The 22,073-nt window shown below is 37.0% G+C and overlaps 1 protein-coding gene across 4 annotated transcripts in view; it reads right to left on the bottom strand.

Moving 5' to 3' along the window:
- The window catches only part of GLCCI1 (glucocorticoid induced 1), a 101,288-nt gene that overhangs the window by 12,799 nt on the left and 66,416 nt on the right, over window positions 1–22,073 (bottom strand). For all 4 annotated transcript variants that reach the window (XM_082693366.1, XM_082693367.1, XM_082693369.1 and 1 more), the window contains exons 4-6: window positions 14,150–14,263; window positions 8,788–8,940; window positions 5,730–5,940 (exon numbers count right to left, since the gene is read on the bottom strand). In XM_082693366.1, coding sequence (XP_082549492.1) covers window positions 5,730–5,940; window positions 8,788–8,940; window positions 14,150–14,263 — 478 coding nt within the window. The remainder of the gene's footprint in view (window positions 1–5,729; window positions 5,941–8,787; window positions 8,941–14,149; window positions 14,264–22,073) is intronic.

Raw genomic sequence — 22,073 nt, forward strand, 5'->3', positions numbered from 1 at the left:
CTCTCTCTCTCTGCCTGCCTCTCTGCCTACTTGTGATCTCTCTGTCAAATAAATAAATAAATAAATAAATAAATAAAATCTTAGGGGGAAAAAAAAGGACATACCATAAAGAAATGTCTTAAAGGAATACCTAAAAGTATCTCCACTAGGCAATGCTCCATGCTAGGCACTACTCCATTTGCTGAGGAGGAAGCAAGGAGCAAAATGAGGTTACCTGCTCCTGCTGGAGCTTATATTCTGGTGAATAGATAATAGGAGATTAAGTGACATATATATGCAGGCATGTTAATCAATTTTAGTATGCTTCTATTCTGGACTTCAGCTTATACCTATTAGAACTGAGATGCATACTTATTAGTTTTGAATTATAAATAATAACTCGTCATCCAGAGAGTGCCAGCATAGCATCTGCCCTCAGTGCAACTGTGAACATTTTCCTAAAGAGGGGAAATAGGCATTTCCTGGATGCTTCTTAAGTGCTGTCAGACATGGGAATATAAGTGATTTCAAATGTTATCTTGAAAAAGAGAAACAGGGAGATGATGTTAGGGACAGGATTCTAGAATAGGTCATCATTAACCCACGGAATACTGCAATGTTTCATCTCTATACTCTGTGACTTTACCACCAAGAGGTTCTTCTAGGATAATAAGGCATCCGAGAACTATATGAGGCTTTTTTGATAGAGAAAACAGACTCAGGCTCAAAAGCAGTGATTTTAAGATGTAGTGGCTAAAAGCAGTATGTACGACATATTTATTTTCACAATATAAAACACAAAGAGAAAAGTACTACAAAATCTCAACTGATTATAGGCTCTCTGGAAGATAGAGGGTTAAAGTCTGTTAAGGGCAAAGATCAAAGAAAAGCCCTAGAGATATAAGAGCCCTAGAGATAAATGCAAATAGAGTTAAAATGTAAGTAGAAAGGAGTAAGATGATGTCAAAAAGAGTCTCTTTCAAAAGTCTGACTAGGTGCAGCCCCGGGGCCCAGAAAAGACAAGGTAATACTTTATTTCTTTCTCCCCTACAACCAAGGGATACTCAGTCCTAACAACCAAAGTTTAGGAATATTAATATTTATGAGTTAATCACAGTATGAGGTAAATAGGCTTATATGCATTGGCCTTGGGAAACTCCATCCACCTAATATACGTTGTTCTTGTGGGAAAATGCAGTTTAAGTTCCAAGTACTCAATTTACGGACTCTTGGAATATGATTGTTCGTAGCCGGCCTGAGGAGAATGGCTCAGTTGACTTCATGATTAGAATGATCAGTGTTTCCAAAATCTCTTGCAAAACCGCAGAACTGTAGAACAACTGCCTAAGTGAACTGTGCCAAAGATCAACTCTAAGTGGCAGGCTCACGGCTCAAGCTTGTGGCTCACCCAGCTCCACTCTGGCCACCATGAGGAGCACTGGCAGAGCTGCTAAAAGAATATTCTGATGTTGCCATTTCTATTACATAAGTGACTATTTTTCTGCCTTGCATTTCGGCCATGATAATGTAAAAAAATTTATGCTAACTCATAGGGTATATTCTGATGATGTCAAGATGAGAACTCTTGTTCTGGATCCTGAATTCTCCATACGGACCACACTGTAGGAACTGTAGTGGGTACTACATTTGTTAGCCTGACAACTTATACATGTAACCAGGCTGTCTTCAGTCTTTAGGTCCCTGAAAAAACCTAGCAAAAAAATGGAAAAACCTGTTTTCAGGTTTAGAAACCTGTTTTCTAAACCTGAAAACAGTCTCTTAATGGCTGGACCTTTCTCAATAGAGTGCTTTTGTCCTGGCACTGCAACTGAAATAGCCAAAGGAAAAAACCAATATACTAATCAATTGAAATTACTTTATAGGTCTCAATTATACATGGCTCATGGAAAAGATTGTATGTTAGGAATAAGAAGAAATAATGTTAGCAAAATCATGAAAAGGTTAAGTATATCACAGATGAGTATTAGAAAACTAATCCGCTCACTAGCACATCCCTCATGAGAGCACGTATTCACAATGGCTAACCCCTCCCCTCTTGAGCACACGTATCCAGGGCCTAACAATGTTTGATCTGGCTATTCTACCACAGAGAAAGTTCCTTCACAGGAACTGCAGAATATGTAGGTACTCCAAGTATATTCAAGTTGACTACAAAATCACAGTATCAATTCTATCTTCATAGTTAATAATACAAACCTATTCAAAATGTATAGCTTCCATTTTTTTCTTAACTGGAAAATGCAAATTATAAGAATGGGTATCTTTAAAAAAACACAAAATTCGGTCTGTACATAGAGAAATAACGAGTCAGAGACTATTTCTATAGTTTAAATCACATAAAATATGTAGGTTTCAGAAACTATATAACAACTCACTCTTTAGTACCTTTGGTATTCTGAACATACTTGTATAATAGTGTATTATTTATTTATGTTACTATTGTTCTGTATTAGACCATAAATTCCTTAAAAACAGATTTCACATCTTATTCATTTCTATTTCTCCTCCATTCTCTAGTGGAGTTCCTGACGTACAGTCCATTATAACAAATGTTTCTTAAACTGGGAGGATAAACTCAGTTGAATACATAAACCTCCATTCCTGATCCTAAAGTCCATACGTGTGTGTATGTATAAACATATATAAGAGAGACAGATGTTATTTTAATTTTTTTTTAAAGATTTTATTTATTTATTTGCCAGAGACAGAGGAGAGAGAGCGAGCGAGCACAGGCAGACAGAGGCAGGCAGAGGCAGAGGGAGAAGTAGGCTCCCTGCCGAGCAAGGAGCCCAATGTGGGACTCGATCCCAGGACGCTGGGATCATGACCTGAGCCGAAGGCCGCTGCTTAACCAACTGAGCCACAGTTCCTACAGATGTTATTTTAATTTTTTCTTCACAAAGAGGGGACTTGGTTTATTTAAGAACTAGAAAGTGCACATTATAATACATGGTCACCTATTTTCCAGGGAACAGTAACATCATCTTAATCTCAATCACAAAGTAATACTCAAAGCTAAATATGGTCAGTATGTTAAAAAACTAGTGTCTTAATTCCCAAGCTGAAATAATCTTGTAGTATAGAGAAAAATGTCTAAAATGATTGAGCGCTCCATAACTTTTACGCAGATTTTTAAAAAGTCACAATTAGTCATACCCAACACAATTTATTGTTTACTATGGACCAATGGTTGTGCTAATAAGCACTTTGCTACAATATCTCATTAACCCTAATAATGATATTGAGATAGGTATTATCACCCCCCCACTTTATTAAGAATTATTTTTTTGATTAGGAAAAAACTGATTATCCAGATCTAAGATGATCCAGATCATCTTAGAGATGATCTGGACCAATGTTCTCACTTTACATTTAAAAAAAAAAAAGAGGAATAGGACCTTCAGGGCATTATGGTAAATGAAATAAGTCAGAGAAAAACACTGTATGATCTTATTTATACGTGGAATCTTAAAAACATCAAACTTAAAGAAATAGAGAGTAGAACAGTGGTTGCCGGGAACCAAGAATATAGGAAGATGACAGTCAAAGAGTACAAACTTTCAGTTATAAGATGAATAAGGTCTGGGAATCTAAGGTACAGCATGGTGACTACAGTTAATAACACTGTATTGCATACTTCAAAGCTGCTACGAGAGTGAAACTTTAATGTTCTCACCATAGCAACAACAACAAAATGGTAATTACGTGAGGTGAAGGATATGGTAACTAACTTTATTGTGGTAAACATTTTGCAAATATATATACATGTATCAAATCATTACTGTACTCCTTAAATTTACATATGTCCTATGTAAAAACATATACTGTTTTAAACTTGGATCTGAGTACCTTTTCTGAAACCATGTATTTATCTGCCTCACTGAATATTAGCACATAGATGTCCTGAAGGCAATCTCTTAAACAGTTAACCAGAGTAGAACTCACTCATCATCTTCCCAATATACTTTCTTTTTGGTTCAGTGTCTCTCAATTATGCACAATATTAAACTTAGAAAGAAGAAAACAAAACTCCAGAAATTCATTGCCTAGCCTTATTATTACCGCTATTTTTACTTTCCCCGACTACATGGACTGAAAAATAGCAAGAGTAGTCAACCTGGACTGCACTTATCCTTTCTACTGATATAACAAACACAGAATACAGGTTTTGGAATCAAGACAGACCCCTCTTGCCACTTACCACTCGTGTAGCCTAAAACAAATTACTATTCTCTAAATATTTCCGATTACCTTCATAATCCTATTAGAAGCAAAGTGTTTTTTTGTTTAACTGTGAAACATCCAGAGTATATGTTACGAGGAAATGACTGAAGGTGTTCTTGCCAGTAGGATGATGCCTCAGTGAAATCAAAGTTCCCTCGCCTGACATTCTATGAAATATCAAGACCTCCCACTTGAAGCAAAGAGATGCCTATGGTATGCCTTCAGTACCTCCCTAATGGAGGAAGGAAGTGCACAAGTCTTGTCAATCATGAAAGGGTGAAAAGCAAGCAGAGGGCTCCGGAGATCCAACACACAGAAAGAAAAGCAGAAGACAAAGTCCAAAGTAACTGCTATTTAACATCTCAGCAGAGAGTTGGGCATAATGATGAGTGAAAGAAGCCAGACACAAGAATACACATGCACCATTCCATTTCTGTAAAATACAGTACATGAAAAAATTAAATTATGGCGATGGAAATCAGAACAGTGGTTACTTCCAGATGGAGAGGGGAAGAGGGCCCGAGGGAACCTTCTGGGATGCTAAAAATGTTCTGTATCTTCATCTAGGTAGTAGTTTCATGAGTGCATACATATGTAAAAATTCACTGGGCTGAGCACTTAAAATCTGGCAATTTAAATGTAATAATACCTCCAAATTAAAAAGAAAAAATGAAGGGGAATGACAGTCAAATCAGGACAAGGACCACAAAAATCCGTAAGTTTCCATAACTTTTACCTTTTTAAGTTTTACAAGTCTGGCCTATGGTGGATTTCTCTGTGGTGAGAAGCAGTAAATGTGTGATAAGTTCAGTGTTTCCTTGGAAGTAACTAGGGAGGGGGAAGCTGGGCAATCTTTGCTGCCATCTGGGTCTGGGTCCAAGGGGGCCAGAAACAGAAAGAGAGTAAGAGGTGGCCAAGTGCCTGACACAGGGACAGGAGAGTCAGGGGAGACAGGTGAGGCCAAAAAGTAACAAAAATCCCAGAGGTGCCACCCTCTTATCGGTTTTAGTTAATAATTCTTTTACATACCATAACAACCTCTGACATCTGGTAGGTGCTTATCAGACTTTACCTACTTGGTTAAAAATAGATCATCCTTCCAACAGAATATCTAGAAATTACTTCCTCCTCAGTCACTCTGATTATAAAATCGACCTTTAGGCATGCACAGTATAAACTCAACCATAATCATCATTAGCTCGGACAATACCAAGGAAAACCTTGTGTGTTCTAGGATGTAAAGCTGTATGCACTCCATTTGAGAGCTTTCATCAGCTGTTAGAACCATGCGCTGTGCTTCTCTGACACATTTATGGAAGATGTTTGTGAAAGCCACAAAGAAGGGGGTACGGGAAACCAATGAACGAACCTAGATTGACCACTCCTTCACAATCCCACCATTCCACAAAAGAAAATAATGGGATGTAATGGTCTAAGACAAAGAAAGTATAATGAGCAAGGCCTTACAAGGAACCCTCTATCTAAGTGGATGATTTCCTTCTCACCTTTATCACGATCATAGAGTAAATCTTCTGTTGAGCAAGGGCTCCCATCCTGGGACTCGGGGGGACAAAAGGGGGAGACACAGGGTGAATGGCTGCTACAGCTACTGCTGCGCTCCTGCACAGAGGGGGTCTGAGTGTCGATGCTGCGAGTGCTGCTGCTCCGGTAGTGAGCAGGGAGTGGGGCTCTTCGACCGTCCGGGATCTCCAAGGGCTGGAAGAGAAACAACCATCACATGTGTGATGTCTACAGAGGAACACAGCAGGGCCTTGGTTTTCACCTTCCACAACCATATCACCACAGATGATTTTTCAGAGATTAAAAGACACCAGTTTTATGTCCTGTTTTCTGCACATTGTCTCCACCGAACCAAAAATTTACTTCCAACTACTAAGGATAAGCTGTTTTACCAATTCCGTAACTCTCTGTATGCATCTATATAGATTAGCACATCTATAGATCCCCCTCCAGGGGAGGGGCTTTTTTCAACACTGTCCCCAACACCTACCACACTGTCTGGCACATGGCAGACATCCAAAAAACATGCGCTGAACGAAGTGATTAAACTGCAAGAAGTTACTCTGATATGCTAGTAAGAAAAGTAAAATTGCATTCCCGCAGGTATAGATTTTTCTGTTCATTCTTTAATTTTTTAGACATCAGAACAGAACCATGTTTTCCATTTCCTCTACAGATGACCCAAAGTTTCCAAAAAGGAGATTGATTCTATTACTATTCCATAAAGGATGTTAATATAATTTAAAACAATTCTACTATTTTGGTATATCCACCTATGTAGGACTACTCATAATTCCACTTGGTTCTTCTAATACACTGTTCTGAGTGGCAAAAATAAAAAACGGAAATGAAACTATAATCACAGAAACATATATTTTAGACCCAAAAGACCTTAGAGCTCATTATTCCAACATCCTTACAAATAAAGGACCTACGGTTTAGTGCTTCTGACATCATGCTGATTACAAGGCATGAGAGTTTCTGTCACAGTGGACTCTCCCAACTGCTGCAGCCATAAACATATGAACAACTTTTTGGGAGGATAATTTTAGCAATATTCTTCAAAATTTAAAACATACAAATGCTTTGACCCAGCAATTTCACTGCCCGAAAATTGTCTTTAAGAGTATATGTTTTCTACATGTAGCACTGCTTGTGATGACAAAAACTGAAAACAATCCAAATGCCCATCAACAGGGGACTTCTAAATTATGGTACGTTCATACAATGATTCACTAGATATTAGAATACACACACATATCAGGAAAGATATACAAGATACTGCTCACAATGCTAGGCAATAAAGAGAGTTGAAAGGAAGTCTTACTTTTTAATTTTCTAAATATAAAATTGAACTGTTTAGATTTTGAAATTAAATCAGTTTTAAAACCTGCACATTACTTAAAGAAAAGACATACATTTGACATAAATTAAATAATTATTTTGGTCCCCCCCCCAAAAAAAAAATCACAGGGGTAGTTAAGTCAAAGGCTATTTGATGTTTTCTTTTGTTGAGTACACATTTAAGATGTGGTCAAAATACAGGTTCACACACAGTAGAGTCCAGATTTCTTTTCTGGGACAGAGGTAATTTATAAAGCATTTTTGTAAAATCCAAAATGGCTCAATGACCTAACCATAAGGAAAGGTTAAACTAAAAAACTCTTAGAAGAAAACACAAGTATCATTGTGACCCTAGATTAGGCAATGGTTTCTTAAATATGACATCAAATATACAAACAACAAAAGAAAAACAACAGGGGTCCTGGCTGGCTCAGCCAGTTAAGCATCTGCCTTTGGCTCAGATCATGATCTCCAGGTCCTTGGATGTAGCCCACATAGGGCTCCCTGCTCAGCGGGGAGTCTGCTTCTCCCTCTCCCGTGGCCCCTCCTCCTGCCTGTGCACACTTGCTCTTTCAAATAAATAAATAAAATTGTTTAAAAAGGAAGAAAAAAAAACGAAGAAAAACAATGTATCAAGCTTTGTCAATACTGACAAAGTATTTGTTTCAAAGGACAGCATCAATAAAGAGTGAAAGACAACCCTCAGAATGGGAGAGCAAATCATACATCTAATAAAGAGACTAAACCTCATAAAGAATTTCTACAATTCAACAATAAAAAGACAAATAATCCAGTTTTAAAATAGGGCAAATGATCTAATTTCCAAAGAAGAGATACAAATGGCCAATAGCACACAAAAGATGCTTAATATTATTAGCCTTCAGGAAACACATAGCCACACCATGAGAAGATGCCCACACCCACACCCACTAGGATGGCTACAATAAAAAAGGCAGAAATACAAGTATGGGTGAAGATGGAGAAACTGGAACCTTCACTCAAGTAAATGGTGTAGTGCAGACACTCTGGAAAATAGTCTGGCAGTTTCTCAAAAGGTTCAACAAACAGCTACCAAACCACCCATTCCACAACTAGGTATATACCCAAGAGAAATGAAAACATGTTCGCATGAAATCTTGTATATGAATTTCATAGCAGCATTATACATGATAGCCAAAAAGTGGGAACAAGATCATGTTCCCCAATTGATGACTAGCTAAACAAAATCCACACAATTGAGTATTTGACAATAAAAAGGAATGAAGTACTGAAATCTTACAACATGGCTGAACCTTAAAATCATTATGCTAAATGAAAACAGTCAGTTACAAAAGGCCATGTATTGCAGGATTCCATTTATGTGAAATGTCTAGAAAGGGCAAAGCTGTAGATCAAGAAAGGAGATTAGTAGCTGCCTACAGCTGGAGGTACTGGAAGGAAATGAGGGATGATTGCTAAAAGATACAGAGTTTCTTTCTGGGGTGATGAAAATGCTATAAAATTGATTGTGGTGATGGTTGCACAACTGGGAATATACTAAAAGAAACCCAACAAACCACTGAGTTGTACATTTCACATGGGTAAATTGCATGGTACGTGAATTACAGCTAACAAAGCTGTTACCAAAAAAAGGACTTTAGAGACAGTTCTGAATATTAAAGGAAAAAAAAGGGATTCCAACATCCCATGGAACCTTACCTTGGACACTTCCTCCTTCCCATTATTTTCTTTAATGAATACCTTTTCTAATTCAGGACTTATCCCTTCTACATTGCAGGGCACACGTGAAACGGAAGATTTTGGCACTGCTATATTTGACAGCGGCATGGGGACTGATCTTGATCCAGCGGCCTACAAAACACAAGATAAGGTAGTGTAAAATTACTTGTGGTCAAAAAGCCCCAAGAAATCAAGAACTGAAAAGCATGGTAAATCTGAAAATGGCACCTCAAGTAAGGAGAGTTATTTCAACATTTCAAATACAATTTATAAATTCAGATTCACATACAGAAATTCAGATCCTAGAGTAAGGAAGGTAAAAAGGCTACAATCAAAATAATCCTTTACCCTGAAGTGTAGAGGTATAATGGTATAAGTATACACTATTTCGGTAGGAGAGCAGACAGACTCTTCTGCGTTGTTTTCTTTTTCCCTTTGCTATTTTTACCAAAAAAGCATAGATGAAATCATGTCAGTTATGTGTATCATGTGGCTTTACTGGACAGCTCTGTGTGTGTGTTTAAAAGGTTCGTTTCCTTCACTATTACAATTACCTTCTAGTATTTTTCATTTCCATTTTGTCAACCATTTAAGAAAACTTTATGGATTATTAAACAGTGTGGCAATAGCATATCATGTTCAGTTCAGCAACATTCACTTACCAACTGTAAGGTTGTTTTCAAAAGTCTTTTGGAGGAGTTCTCGAGAATTAACCACCTCTCCCAGCTGTCACAGGGGGTACCAAAATGCTCATCATGGGAAGTGTACTCCTCATCCCTATCACCTGTTTCAGCCATCCCCCCACATACTCCCCTCTGGTAACCATCTGTTTGTTCTCCAGAGTTAAGAGCAAGACAAGCCTTTCGATGCTCAAGGAGCTTCTACCACAGAAAGGAAGTATGAAAAACAAAGATGAACAAGGTAAAAATAAAAATAATATCTGGTCTCTTACTCGGAATGATTAAAGTTGATATGTATGATTCATAATGAGGTGGACTGCTAATCACTGATTAACACATGAATATTTCCTATGCTCAGCGCTGTGCTTCTGCCATCTGTGAACCACTGCCTGCTAATGCCCTTTGTTACTGACGCACGAGAGGTTTTCATACTGAAGTTGTAACTCTTTGTTATACATGTGTGCTAACTTTCGTACCAGATATCTTTCAGTACTTTTATGGTTTTTCATATTTAATATTTAACCTATCATGATTTATTTTTGTGTATGGTGTGAGGTAGTGTGTTTTTTGCCACCCAGTATTCAAACTGCCAACATTTATGATTCTATATTTGATTTCCTTATGGATTTCTATATTTGATTTGGTTCTGATTTCGTTTCCTTAACAGACAATCACTATACAGAGCTTCACTTTAATTGCTATTCTATAGTACATGTTGGTATCTTATAGGAAAAGCCTTTCCAAATTTCCTTTTCTATTAATTGGCATCAGTTTTCCATATGATCTTTGAGAACAACTTTTCAAGTAACAAAACAAATCCTTTTGAATTTCCTTTGGAACTCAACCTGTACATTAGTTTCAAGTAAACTGCTATTTGAAAAATATTGAGTCTTCTCTTCCCGTGCATAAATGTGTTGAGATTTCTCATTTAGGTCTTGGTTTTCTATTTCCTATACTCAAGTCTTTTTTTTTTTTTTTTTTAAGATTTTATTTGTTTATTTTTTTGACAGAGAAACTCAGCAAGAGAGGGAACACAAGCAGGGGAAGTAGGAGAGGGAGAAGCAGGCTTCCCGCCAAGCAGGGAGCCGGATGCTGGGCTCAATCCCAGGACCCTGGGATCATGACCTGAGCCGAAGGCAGACACTTAATGACTGAGCCACCTAGGCACCCCATATACTCAATAAAGTCTTATGATTTGCATATTTCTTTTATGTCAAATTCTAGGCATTGTATATTTTTCTTACATATACTAACATGTTATTGAGAACTGTAACATAACAAGTAACATATATTTGGTGTCTGTCCTGGTTCTTGACAAACATTTCCTAAAATTCTTGTAATTTCCTAAGTGATAAGTATGCTAGGGGCAACTTTGATTCCGATATTTGGTTTCTGACCCTGGGACAGGACACAGAGCTCCTAAATGCCTTGGGATTTCCTGGGCGATAGAAGGAAGAGTCTTCTCTTCTCAAGAGGTGACTCTTGACAGGCTCCTGGGTAGCTTCAGGATGGGAGCCAGTCAACAGAAAGATCAAGTTTGATTTTAAGCTTGGAACTTCCAGGCCCACACATCATCCCCTAAAGAGGGCGGAGGGGCTGGAAATGGAGTTAATAATGGATCATGTGACTTGATGAAACCTTCACAAAAGTCTCTATGGGTTCAGAGAACTTCCAGGTGGGTGAACACGTATCCATATGCCAACTCCATAGAGGGAGAAGCCCCTGAACTTGGGACCTCTTCAGACCTTGCCCTATGTACCCTCTTTATCGAACTGTTTGTCTGCATTCTTTATTATATCCCTTACAATAAAGCAGTACACATAAGTGATTCCCTGAGTTCTGTGAGCCATTCTAGCAAATGACTGAACCTGAAGTGGTTGTTGGGAATTCCTTCCTTATAGCCAGATGGTCAGAAGTACAGATGACAATCTGGGACTTGTCACTGGCATCTTAAGGCAGGGTGAGCAGTCTTATAGGGCTGAGCCCTTAAACTGTGGGGTCTCTGCCAACTCCAAGTATTTAGTGATATAATTGAATTATAAGACGCTCAGTTAGTATCTGGAGAGTTGGCAAATGGTATGGGAAAACCTCCCACACATTTGGTGTCGGAAGTATTCTATGTAGAGAGTACATGGTTTACCTTCACTCACATAAGAGAAAAGCACATGGTTTACCTTCACTCACATAAGAGAAAAGTACTGATTTTTATGTTTATATTTTATCTAATCATCTCACTAAGTTTTCAGTTTTTTCTTTCTGTTATGAAAAATTATAATCATAAGCATAATTAAATGCCGTACCATAATGACCCCTCAGGTGCACATCATCCAGCTTCAAAAATCACCAATATCTGCCAATCTTGCTTCATCTAAATATCCATTTTTCTTCTGTTCTTGATTATTTTATTTTATTTTATTTTATTTTTTTTTAAAGATTTTATTTATTTATTTTACAGAGAGAAATCACAAGCAGATGGAGAGGCAGGCAGAGAGAGAGAGAGAGAGAGAGGGAAGCAGGCTCCCTGCTGAGCAGAGAGCCCGACGCGGGGCTCGATCCCAGGACCTGAGCCGAAGGCAGCGGCTTAACCCACTGAGCCACCCAGGCGCCCCTCTTGATTATTTTATTTTTAAGATTTTATTTCTTTATTTGACAGACAGAGATCACAAGTAGGCAGAGAGAGAGGAGGAAGCAGGTTCCCTTCTGAGCAGAGAGCCCAATGCGGGGCTCGATCCCAGGATCCTGGGATCATAACCTGAGCCGAAGGCACAGGCTTTAATACACTGACCACCCAGGTGCCCCGTTCTTTTTTTTTTTTTTTTTTTATCAGAGAAAGAGAGGGGGAGAGAGCGAGCACAGGCAGACAGAATGGCAGGCAGAGGCAGAGGGAGAAGCAGGCTCCCTGCCGAGCAAGGAGCCCGATGTGGGACTCCATCCCAGGACGCTGGGATCATGACCTGAGCCCTTAAGGCAGCTGCTTAACCAACTGAGCCACCCAGGCATCCCCAGGTGCCCCGTTCTTGATTATTTTGAGGCACATTCTAGACTTGATACCTCACTTACTACGAATATTTCAGTATGTCTGACAGATAATTATTTTTGCACATAACCACAATGTCAAAAATTCAATGTAAATGAAGAACATTTGCCTCAGTCTTTTTTGTTAAGTCAGCAAGTCAATAGCTCTTCTATAATGCATTGAGCTCTCATAGAAAAGGCACTTGAAATAAACAGAGTAAAAATAATATATTATTTCTACCAGATTAAGAAAAGAAATCTTACTGTCTCTACAATATTGCCTTTTCCAGAATTTAACATAACGAATCATACAGTGTGTTGTCTTCTGCTTCTGACTTCTTTCAGCATGGTGTTTGAGATTCAACCATGTTCTTGTTGTATCAGTAGTTCCTTCTTTTCTACTGTTGAGTGGTACTGCATGGATGTTATGAAATGTTTTACCCATTCACCAGTTAATACTTATTTCCATTTTTTGACTCTTATAAATAATACCTTCATGAATACTGATGTAAAAGTCTTAGTATGGACATATGTTTTTATTTCTTGCGGCTAGATAACAAAGAGTAGAATTTGGGGGCTCTATGATCAGTATATGAGTATTTAACATTTTAAGAAAAATGCCAAACTGTTTTCCAAAGTGGTGGTACCATTTCATGTTCCCATTAGCAACAAATGTCTGTTTTAGTTGGCCCACGTCCTCACCAACACTTGGTATTAGCTCTCCTGTCGGTTTTAATGGTTTAGTTCATTCACTTTGATTTTCTAAATATAATCATATCATATATGGATAACGAAAACTATTTCTTTTTCTTACTGCTCTGCTCAAAGCTTCTAAACCACTAGCAAGTAATATCAATAATTATGGGCATCTATGACTTGATTTTTATTTTAACAGAAATGCTTCCAATATTTTATTGTTAGGATCTCACTACACTTGCAGTTAGTCACATAGGAAGTGTCCTATTTTTAGTTACTAAGATTTTGCCACATAGGAATACTGAGTTTTTATCAAGTGTTGTTCAGCATCTACTTTGACCTTCTGATGCAATTAACCAAACTAACACCTTTCTTAATGCTGAATCACCCTTGTGTTTCTGAAACACCCTGATTAGATCTGCTTTGATTCACTACTTGGGTTTCTTTTTGTATACTACTGTATTTGATTTACTAAAATTTATATCAATATTTTGAGTGAATCTGGTCTAGAACAGCATTTCCCAAACTTATTCCATTGGAAGTACATGTTCCTGGGAGGATGGGGTTGGGGGAGACCCTCAACAGAACTCTAATCCTCAATATCTTCCTACGTAAACAGGGGTAAATATATATAAAGAGATATAGATAGCTTAAAGTACTATCAGGAAGATTAAATAAGATAATGCCCATAGTTCCTTAATAAGTGAACAAGCTAGGATTTTAGTTTCAGTCATCCTTGAGTCGACTACACTTTGTTATGTCTATTATTAAAAGAAAATTGTATATATGGAGGGGCAAAAAAACTTCTTGCAACAGTTTAACTACTAGTAATAATTTAGTAGAGCTAGGGATTTATATTATTAATTTTTAATCCTAAAATAATGGATTACCCCCTTTCAAATGAACCCTTTAAAAGGAATTATTCACATGTGGACAAGAAATTAGCCTACCTGAGTGTGATTGATTGTTACATGGTTGCCATGAAGAGGTGACTGACGATCTTTCTCCTTACTGTGCCGACTACTCTGTTTACTACGTTGTAGTTGCTGCCTCAGTTTGGCAATCTGTTTTGGGGAGAGGGGAGGAGAAATAAGAACAGAAGTGAATACCAGTTTTTAAATACTTCTTATTTTAATTTTCATTTCTTCCTCACAGGTCTCAAAAAGAGATAATATTTCACTGCAAAGGCTTACTCTTCCAAGTTCCTAGGATTAAAACTACTGAAAATAAAAGGTGCAGACTACCAGTTAAACAATAAGTCACAGGGATGTAAAGTACAGCATAGGGAATACAGTCAATAATATTGTAATAACTATGTTTGGTGACAGAAGGTAACTAGACTTGTGGTGGTAATCATTTCATAATGTATATAAATGTTGAATAACTATGTTGTCCAACTGAAACTAATATGTCAACTAAATTTATTGTCTAAAATAGGCTATAAATGCTTCACTTGTACAATTTAAATAGTGTTCTGGTAAAGATATAGACTAAATTTCTCCTCATTATTTCAGATTGTACCTTTGTACACCAAGACTATCTTCTTCTTTAAACACTTTTTATAAAGCAAAAAACCAGTATTTCACATGCCAATTGAAAGTCAAAGCCAATATTAATACAGAGACCACACTAGTTTCCAAGTTCCCATCTTATATAAACAAAATGCACCTACCTTATTAATTACTAAACACTTCAAAATTGTAAATCTTTTGGTAGTGAGGAAAATCAAAGTGTTTAGCGTTAGCAACTTACTAGCATTGAATATCTTACTATATATTCCTCATAGTCACTCAATTTTTATTTTACTTTCCAGCTCTACTGAGATATAATTTTGACCTACAGTATTGTGGAAGTTTAAAGGTATCGAACATGTTGATCTGATACCTATTTGCAAAACGATGCCACCATAGCATTAGTTAATACTTCTACCCCATCCCATAATTACCATTTCTTTTTTTGTGGTGAGAACAGTCGAGATTTACTCTTTTAGCGGCTTTTAAATATACAATACCATATTATTAAGTATAATCAAAATGCTATACATTAGATCCTTAGAACTTATACATCTTATAACTGGAAGTGTGTATCTCTTAAACAACCCCAATTTCCTCTACCCTCCAGCTTCTGGTAGTTATCACCACTCTACTGTTTCTTTCTTTTTTTTTTTTTTTTTAAAGATTTTATTTATTTGACAGAGATCACAGGTAGGCAGAGAGGCAGGCAGAGAGAGAGATGCAGGGCTCAATCCCAGGACCGATGTGGGGCTCGATCCCAGGATCCAGGGATCACGACCTGAGCCGAAGGCAGAGGCTTTAACCCACTAAGTCACCCAGGCACCCAAGGAGGGCCTTTCAAACTCATGGGGCTGTTCTTTTTTGAGATATGCCCCCAAAGAGAACATGTGCTCAACTGAAGATCTCTGTATTTACAGGTGCCTCTCTCTTGGAATCATCCAGGAAACTAAAACTAAAAACTAAAAACAAAACAAAATAAAACAGAATAACAAACCACCCTCCACCCCCACCAAACTCTAAGTCCTGACCAACACAGAACCCTGTGCCTGTCCCAGACCGGTTTTTGTGGTTCTGTATTTGCATCTCCCTATGCATCAGCATTTGGGAGTCCTTGGTCCAGAGTGTTTGAGGTTACAGAAATGCAACCACCAGACCCATCTCCAACTGTGTATAGCCTACGATGGCAACATTTAGCAGACAAAGGATTCTATCATGCACTTTAGGACATCTTCCTTAGAATTTATTGTGGCAGAATAAATTTTTTTCAAATTAAATATAAGCTTAAAACTGGAACATAAGTATTGCCAGAAGGTACATTTCAAACAGAAACAATGTATACTAAACACCAACCTGGCTGAAACTCCAAAAAAACTCATATATTTTAGATGATGTATAATCTTCTTTAAATAGCCAGACCAGGAGTAAAATATTCCTGAGAATTTTATAAGGGAATAATTGGCAATTTGGGGAGGTTACTTAATATTGGCATTATTTTCTTTGTAGGAAAGATGACACTAATCAACTAACAGTTATTCCTTGAATACCTATAGTGAGCCCAGTTTTATATTTACCTATTTATTAGGCCAAGTGTAAACAAAAAGTAAAGTATGCAAAATAAACTGATTTCCTCAAAGACCTAAAGCAAAAATACATTGTATTTTAATATTAGCTAAATACTTACCTTGGATAACCATGGCAATAAGAAGCAAAATAGACAGTTGCTACTGAAACCTACAAATGCTCAAGGGTTAAAGTATACAGGTTGCTAGAAAAAATCATTTTTCACATATGGCCAATAGAAGCATGGAAGTAAAAAAGCACCTAAACAATGGAATGGTTTATGTACTTTCTTTTTTTTTCCTAGATTTTATTTATTAATTTGTGAGAGAGAGAAAGAGAGAGAGAGAGAGAGCACAAGCAGGCAGAATGGTAGGCAGAGGCAGAGAGCCTGATAAGGACCCTGGGATCAGGACCTGAGCTGATGGCAACGGCTTATCAAGATCTGAGCCAAAGACAGCGGCTTAACAAACTCAACCACCCAGGTGTCCCTATGTCTTTTCTTTTATATTATGATCCTTAGATTCCTTCACTTGTTTTTTGTTTTTTAGGGGTGTGTGTGTGGTTTTTTTTTTTTTTTATTCCTTCAGTTTTTTAAAGCTCTTTTGTAGCTAATGGACCTCTCATACAATGTTGTTGCAAATATATAAAAATAAGATTATATATGTTAATCTTTGTGTTCCCTACTCTATTGAAATGACATAATTTTCTTCTGGAGAGCATTAATTTTCATGAGAACAGGAATCAAAATTAGTAGGTAATCACTGTAAATCAAGATAGATTATTTTCTATGATAAAAAATAAACAGGATTTCAAGTTGTACAAGTCATTTAATTAGGATAGAGGGTATAAAATAGTGTTTTCTGAATACTAATGATGTTTCAGTGTTGTTTCAAAACTGGCAAGAGCTTGTACAGAAGAGCCCATAATCCCTAGAGATTAATCAAGGCAATTTATAATTTTTCATTTTTAAAAATAATCTTCAAAAATAAACAAACTAAAATAAATTGAGAACTGATCAATTCTAATCACTCTATTTTTTTAAGGCCTAGAAACATCAAAGTAAGCCAGGAAAGTTTTTGTTCTTAATAGCCTTTAACAAAAGCCTGAAAACAAAAAGCACCCATCACAGTATACACTTTACTTTGCCTGGAATACCCAGTTCAACTATGCAACCTTACAGTTTTCACGTAATACTGTTCATTTCTGAAATATTATATAGCTACACTGTTTTGGATTCAGCAGAGATTAGGATAAAAGGGAGCCATCTTTCCAATCATATATATTCAGATTATAAATTTTGTCAAGAACTATGTAACATGAAAGCAAGGCCCCCTAAGTCATCCTTTGCTTCACAACAAAGTGCTGGTTACAATCACTGGTTACAAGCACATTCAGAAGAGGAGCAGGCCTACATAACAATGGCCAACACTCTCATCTTCCATAGTTTTGCCTAGAATTTCCCTTCTCTTTTTCCTTGGATGCTCAAGAGCCCACAGCCATCCGAATCCAGTGCAGAGTTGACTTTAGAACCAGTAGAAAGTAGACAAAAAGTTGTCTCTGGGAGGAAGGGGCATGCATACACATACACATATTTATACACAACCCATCCTACCTCATCCACAGCTCTGAAGGTCTGCCCGAGACAGCCTCTGTAGGCCCACATTCCATCACGTTGCACAGAAGTCCCCACTTCAGGGCATCTACCCACCCCAGTCACTATGCTGAAATGCCCACACAACCTCATTTACAAAGGGAACATTACGTTTCACTGACTCGATTTTTTAAGTTAAACTATAGATATAGCTATCTGACTTTGTGTTTCTAAATATTCCATTAGCTACTCTGTAACCTTAGGGAAAAAATTAAGTATGGACCTTGAGGGTATTCTGCTAAGTAAAATAAATCGGCCAATGAAAAATACAGTTTGATCTCATTTATATGTGAACCTCAAAAAAAAATTCATAGAAACAAAGAGCAGGTCGCCAAAGATGGGATGGTGGATAGGAAATGGGCAATAGGGTCAAAGCATACAAACTGCCAGTTACGAGCATACGTTCTGGAATAGAACATACAGCATGGTGACTATAGTTAACAACGCCGTACAGCAATTTGAAAGTTGCTAGGGGAATAGATCTTAAAAGTTCTCACTACACATAAAACAACTGTAATTATGTGAGGTGACAGTTGTGTTAACTAAGCTTATGGTGGTAAGTATATCCATCTATCAAATCAGTACACTCTATATCTTAAACCTACACAAAATTATAGGTCCATTATAGCTCAGTGAAGCTGAAAGAAAAAAATATTGAGAGGGAAGGAGAGAGGAACCTCTTTAAAAACATGAAAGGGATTTCAAGCACATGAGCTCCAAAGTTTAAAAAAGCCAGGGAATAAGTGACCCTGGGTCACAAAGAAGAAATAATAAGTGTAGAGAGAAGAATTAGCATAAACACAAAGAACTGACTAAAACATTTGTGAAACTAGATGAAGAAAAATCCGAGACTGGCCCCACTTAAAATCTGAGAACTAGGAATACATTTTATTGTAAATTTTTGTAAACCTAATTAACATCATCCCTATTCATTTGCTATTTCTATCCTGTTAGTTTTCCCCACTATTGTTGAAATTTAAAAACAAAATAAAACAAAACTCAGCCTCAAAAGACTGGTGGAGTACCTTCGCCTCAGACACTGAAAGGGAGAGAAAGATTTCTCACAATGAATTCTACTCCAGAGTAGGTCAGGGAAATGAGAAATCTTAAGTCCAAAGGACTAAAAGCTAGCAGTAGGAAAGGAAGCAGAGTCCTGGGACTTCAGGAGAAGAAAAAAATGAGAGAGCTAGTTTTAAAATAAGGAAGGAGGCACTATGCCACTTGCTTTTCTGTAAATTTTTATGTAAATTATCTCATTCATTTTTAAATAAAAGCACATGAAATAGGTACTGTAATCATCCCCATTTTATAGGCAAGGGAAACTGAGGCAGAAGGTTAAAAAGCTTACTCAAAGTCACACAGTTCAGTGGTGAAACAAATATTTGAACTTAGGAAGTAGAATTCCAGAGTTTGCCCTCCTAACCGTTATTCTGTACTGCCTAAAGAAACAAGTTAATAACTTACAGGAGACAACAAAACCCTAGAAAAATGTGACAACAGCTAAACTAACAAAAAGAAAACCCTGAAACAAATATAAAAGATAATAACCCAGCATTTTTTCTGTAAATACAGTTTGAGAAGTCATGAACTTCAAGCTGCCATTCCCTTTTATACGAACAAAAGGAGTATGTGACAAACTTTAGTGTTTATAAAGATCAAGTGTCTCAAAACAAAGGTTCTGCAGTCTAAAAACAAATTTATCCCTGTCAGTGTTCAAAGAAATTTAACATGCAATAGTGCCTAATCTAACATCAAAAATAAAAATCTAAAACTTCTTATAATCTTTCCATAAATATGAATAATTTGAGTTATTTTCCTGTTTTTTTTTAAAGCACCAATAGGCGAACCCTAAAAAACTAATTGTTATTCGTTCAGCCCCATGAAATGAACACAGGCATATGCACGCACAAACATCCATAACGAACAAACACAGATAGGTCACCTGAGTGCTAACCCAGGAATAGAGATACTCCCACACACAAACTCATCCTCACAGATATAGCTAGCTTTGGGACTTTTATACATGTAAGTCTTAATACAGAATTATATTTATAGCCACCAGTAAAGCATATTTGTCAACAGAGCATGTAAATAACACCAATTAACATTTAAAAAACATTTAGTTCATAAACCTGCTTGATCCCGTATTATTATATTTACTTTATAGATGAGGACACATTCTCAAAAATAAAGTAACTGATGTAAGGTAACTCAGCTAGTAAGTGGCAGACCCAGTCCTCTAGCCTTTAATTTATAACCTCTTTCTATTACCTACCAATGCGTCTGGAAGTAATTCTATGTTAATGTTCAACTGCAAGTAATTACCAGTCACTGTGTATTAGCTCATAATCTCAACCACTTGCAAAGTAACTTCCTTTCTTAATGCTGAAGATATTGCAAGATGTGAAACTGAAATAAAGATGAACAAAAATTTGATTAAGCCGTTAACATACTAAGCTACTGATCCGTGTCTATTTTTTTTGACAAGCAGTTTGTATGACCTTAAAATTTTTTCTTATTGGAGCGAATTTTAAATATTGAAAAGATTTTAAAGCATCTTTCTAATTCAATTTAATATGGGTATAGACAGAGACTTTACTGGATAAATATTTGTATTTTTTAAAAGTTTATCACGTAATTCCCTTGAGTTCAAAGGGATACTCAAAATTCTGCAGACTGTTGTCTTTTAGGTCCAGAGAAAATATTGTTGCAATTATTTCCCCCTTGGTATATTATGATAAAAAATTTTAATACCAAAAATTAACAAAATGTTAGGGCAGAAGGTATATACAGACACTTCTATTTTGCTTATTTAAAAAAGGAAGACCACATCAGTAATATGTTTTTATCACGGTTTGATCAGATGTGAGAAATACCCCTAATCATTTCAGTTACTGCTCCAGATGGTTCCATCTAAGAAAATCTATCCTACTAATGAAAGAAGAGCTTACTGGTGAGATAATGAAGCAACCCATGCTTTTTCTTTATTTCCCCTGAAGGACTTAAGAATGGCAAACCCACCTTTTTCAATTTTTATCAAAATCAGAGATCGTTAAAAAAAAAAAATCAAAACAACACAACAGTATTATTTATGTTTTCTTGGACTGTTACCCCCTGGGTTAAAGAACAGGTTTGCTAACTGCTTACTATAAAAACTGTGGATTCCCCCATGCTCTGTATTTCTCTCCTGTAATGTGACCTACTATATGTGTTTGAATCCATTTGGGCTCTCCCCATTACCCTATGGGACTTGATTCAGGAGAAGCAAGGCAAACTTGATAGTCTTGATACTTGCTGTGCTGGAAATAACAAAGTCCATTGTCTCTAATACAGGCATTTCATGCCTTCTGCCAGCATTCATGAAAGAGTAAAAGGCTAATTTATTACACTGTAAGTAGGAAAAAGTAAAATCCAAGACCTCAGAGGAAATACTTCTGAAATGAAGAGAAAGAAGTTTCTGGAAAGATGGATTTATCTTCCCTACAGATAAGAGGACATAATGGACGGGTATCTGACTTCTACTCTAGATACTTCTACTCTAAATGTTGAACAAGGATGTTAGATATACAGTTGCATTAGAATCAGCCTAAACTCCTAGACATTAACCAGACCAAAAGAAGAAGAAAAAGAAGAAGAAGAGGAGGAGGAGGAGAAAAGAAAAGAAAAAAGAAAAAAAATGTATGAGAGTTTACCAGGATCCATTTAGGAAATCTGAGCGAAGAGCTGTGCAAAGTTGTCTTTGGTTCTACATGAGAGGGCTGCCTTAACCCATTGAGCCACCCAGGCGCCCTGAGAAGGCTGCCTTGAACAGCGAACTGACTCAGCAGCTGAGAAACTGAATGTTATTTCTATGAATCTAGAGGCTAAGGAAGGAGTAAGGGAATTACAAACTCAGAAAGACTGAACAGTAGGGAACAGATGTATAGCAACAAGGGATCTCCAGATACTCCATGAAATTACTCTACCAAAGAAAGTCAGTTTTAATAACCTGTCAAGCCCAGGGGATGTCAAGGCATCTTATAATATATATAAACCAGTCAAGGAGTCACATTTCTATTCCTCCTACCTCCCCCTTTCTCCCCTAAGCTCTAACTCCAGAGGAGTCAGAAATGGCAGCTATAGAGTGAGGAAAGAGGTAAGCAAGAAACA

The sequence above is a fragment of the Mustela nivalis genome (assembly GCF_964662115.1).
Source record: "Mustela nivalis genome assembly, chromosome: 12".
Classification (NCBI taxonomy): Eukaryota; Metazoa; Chordata; class Mammalia; order Carnivora; family Mustelidae; genus Mustela; species Mustela nivalis.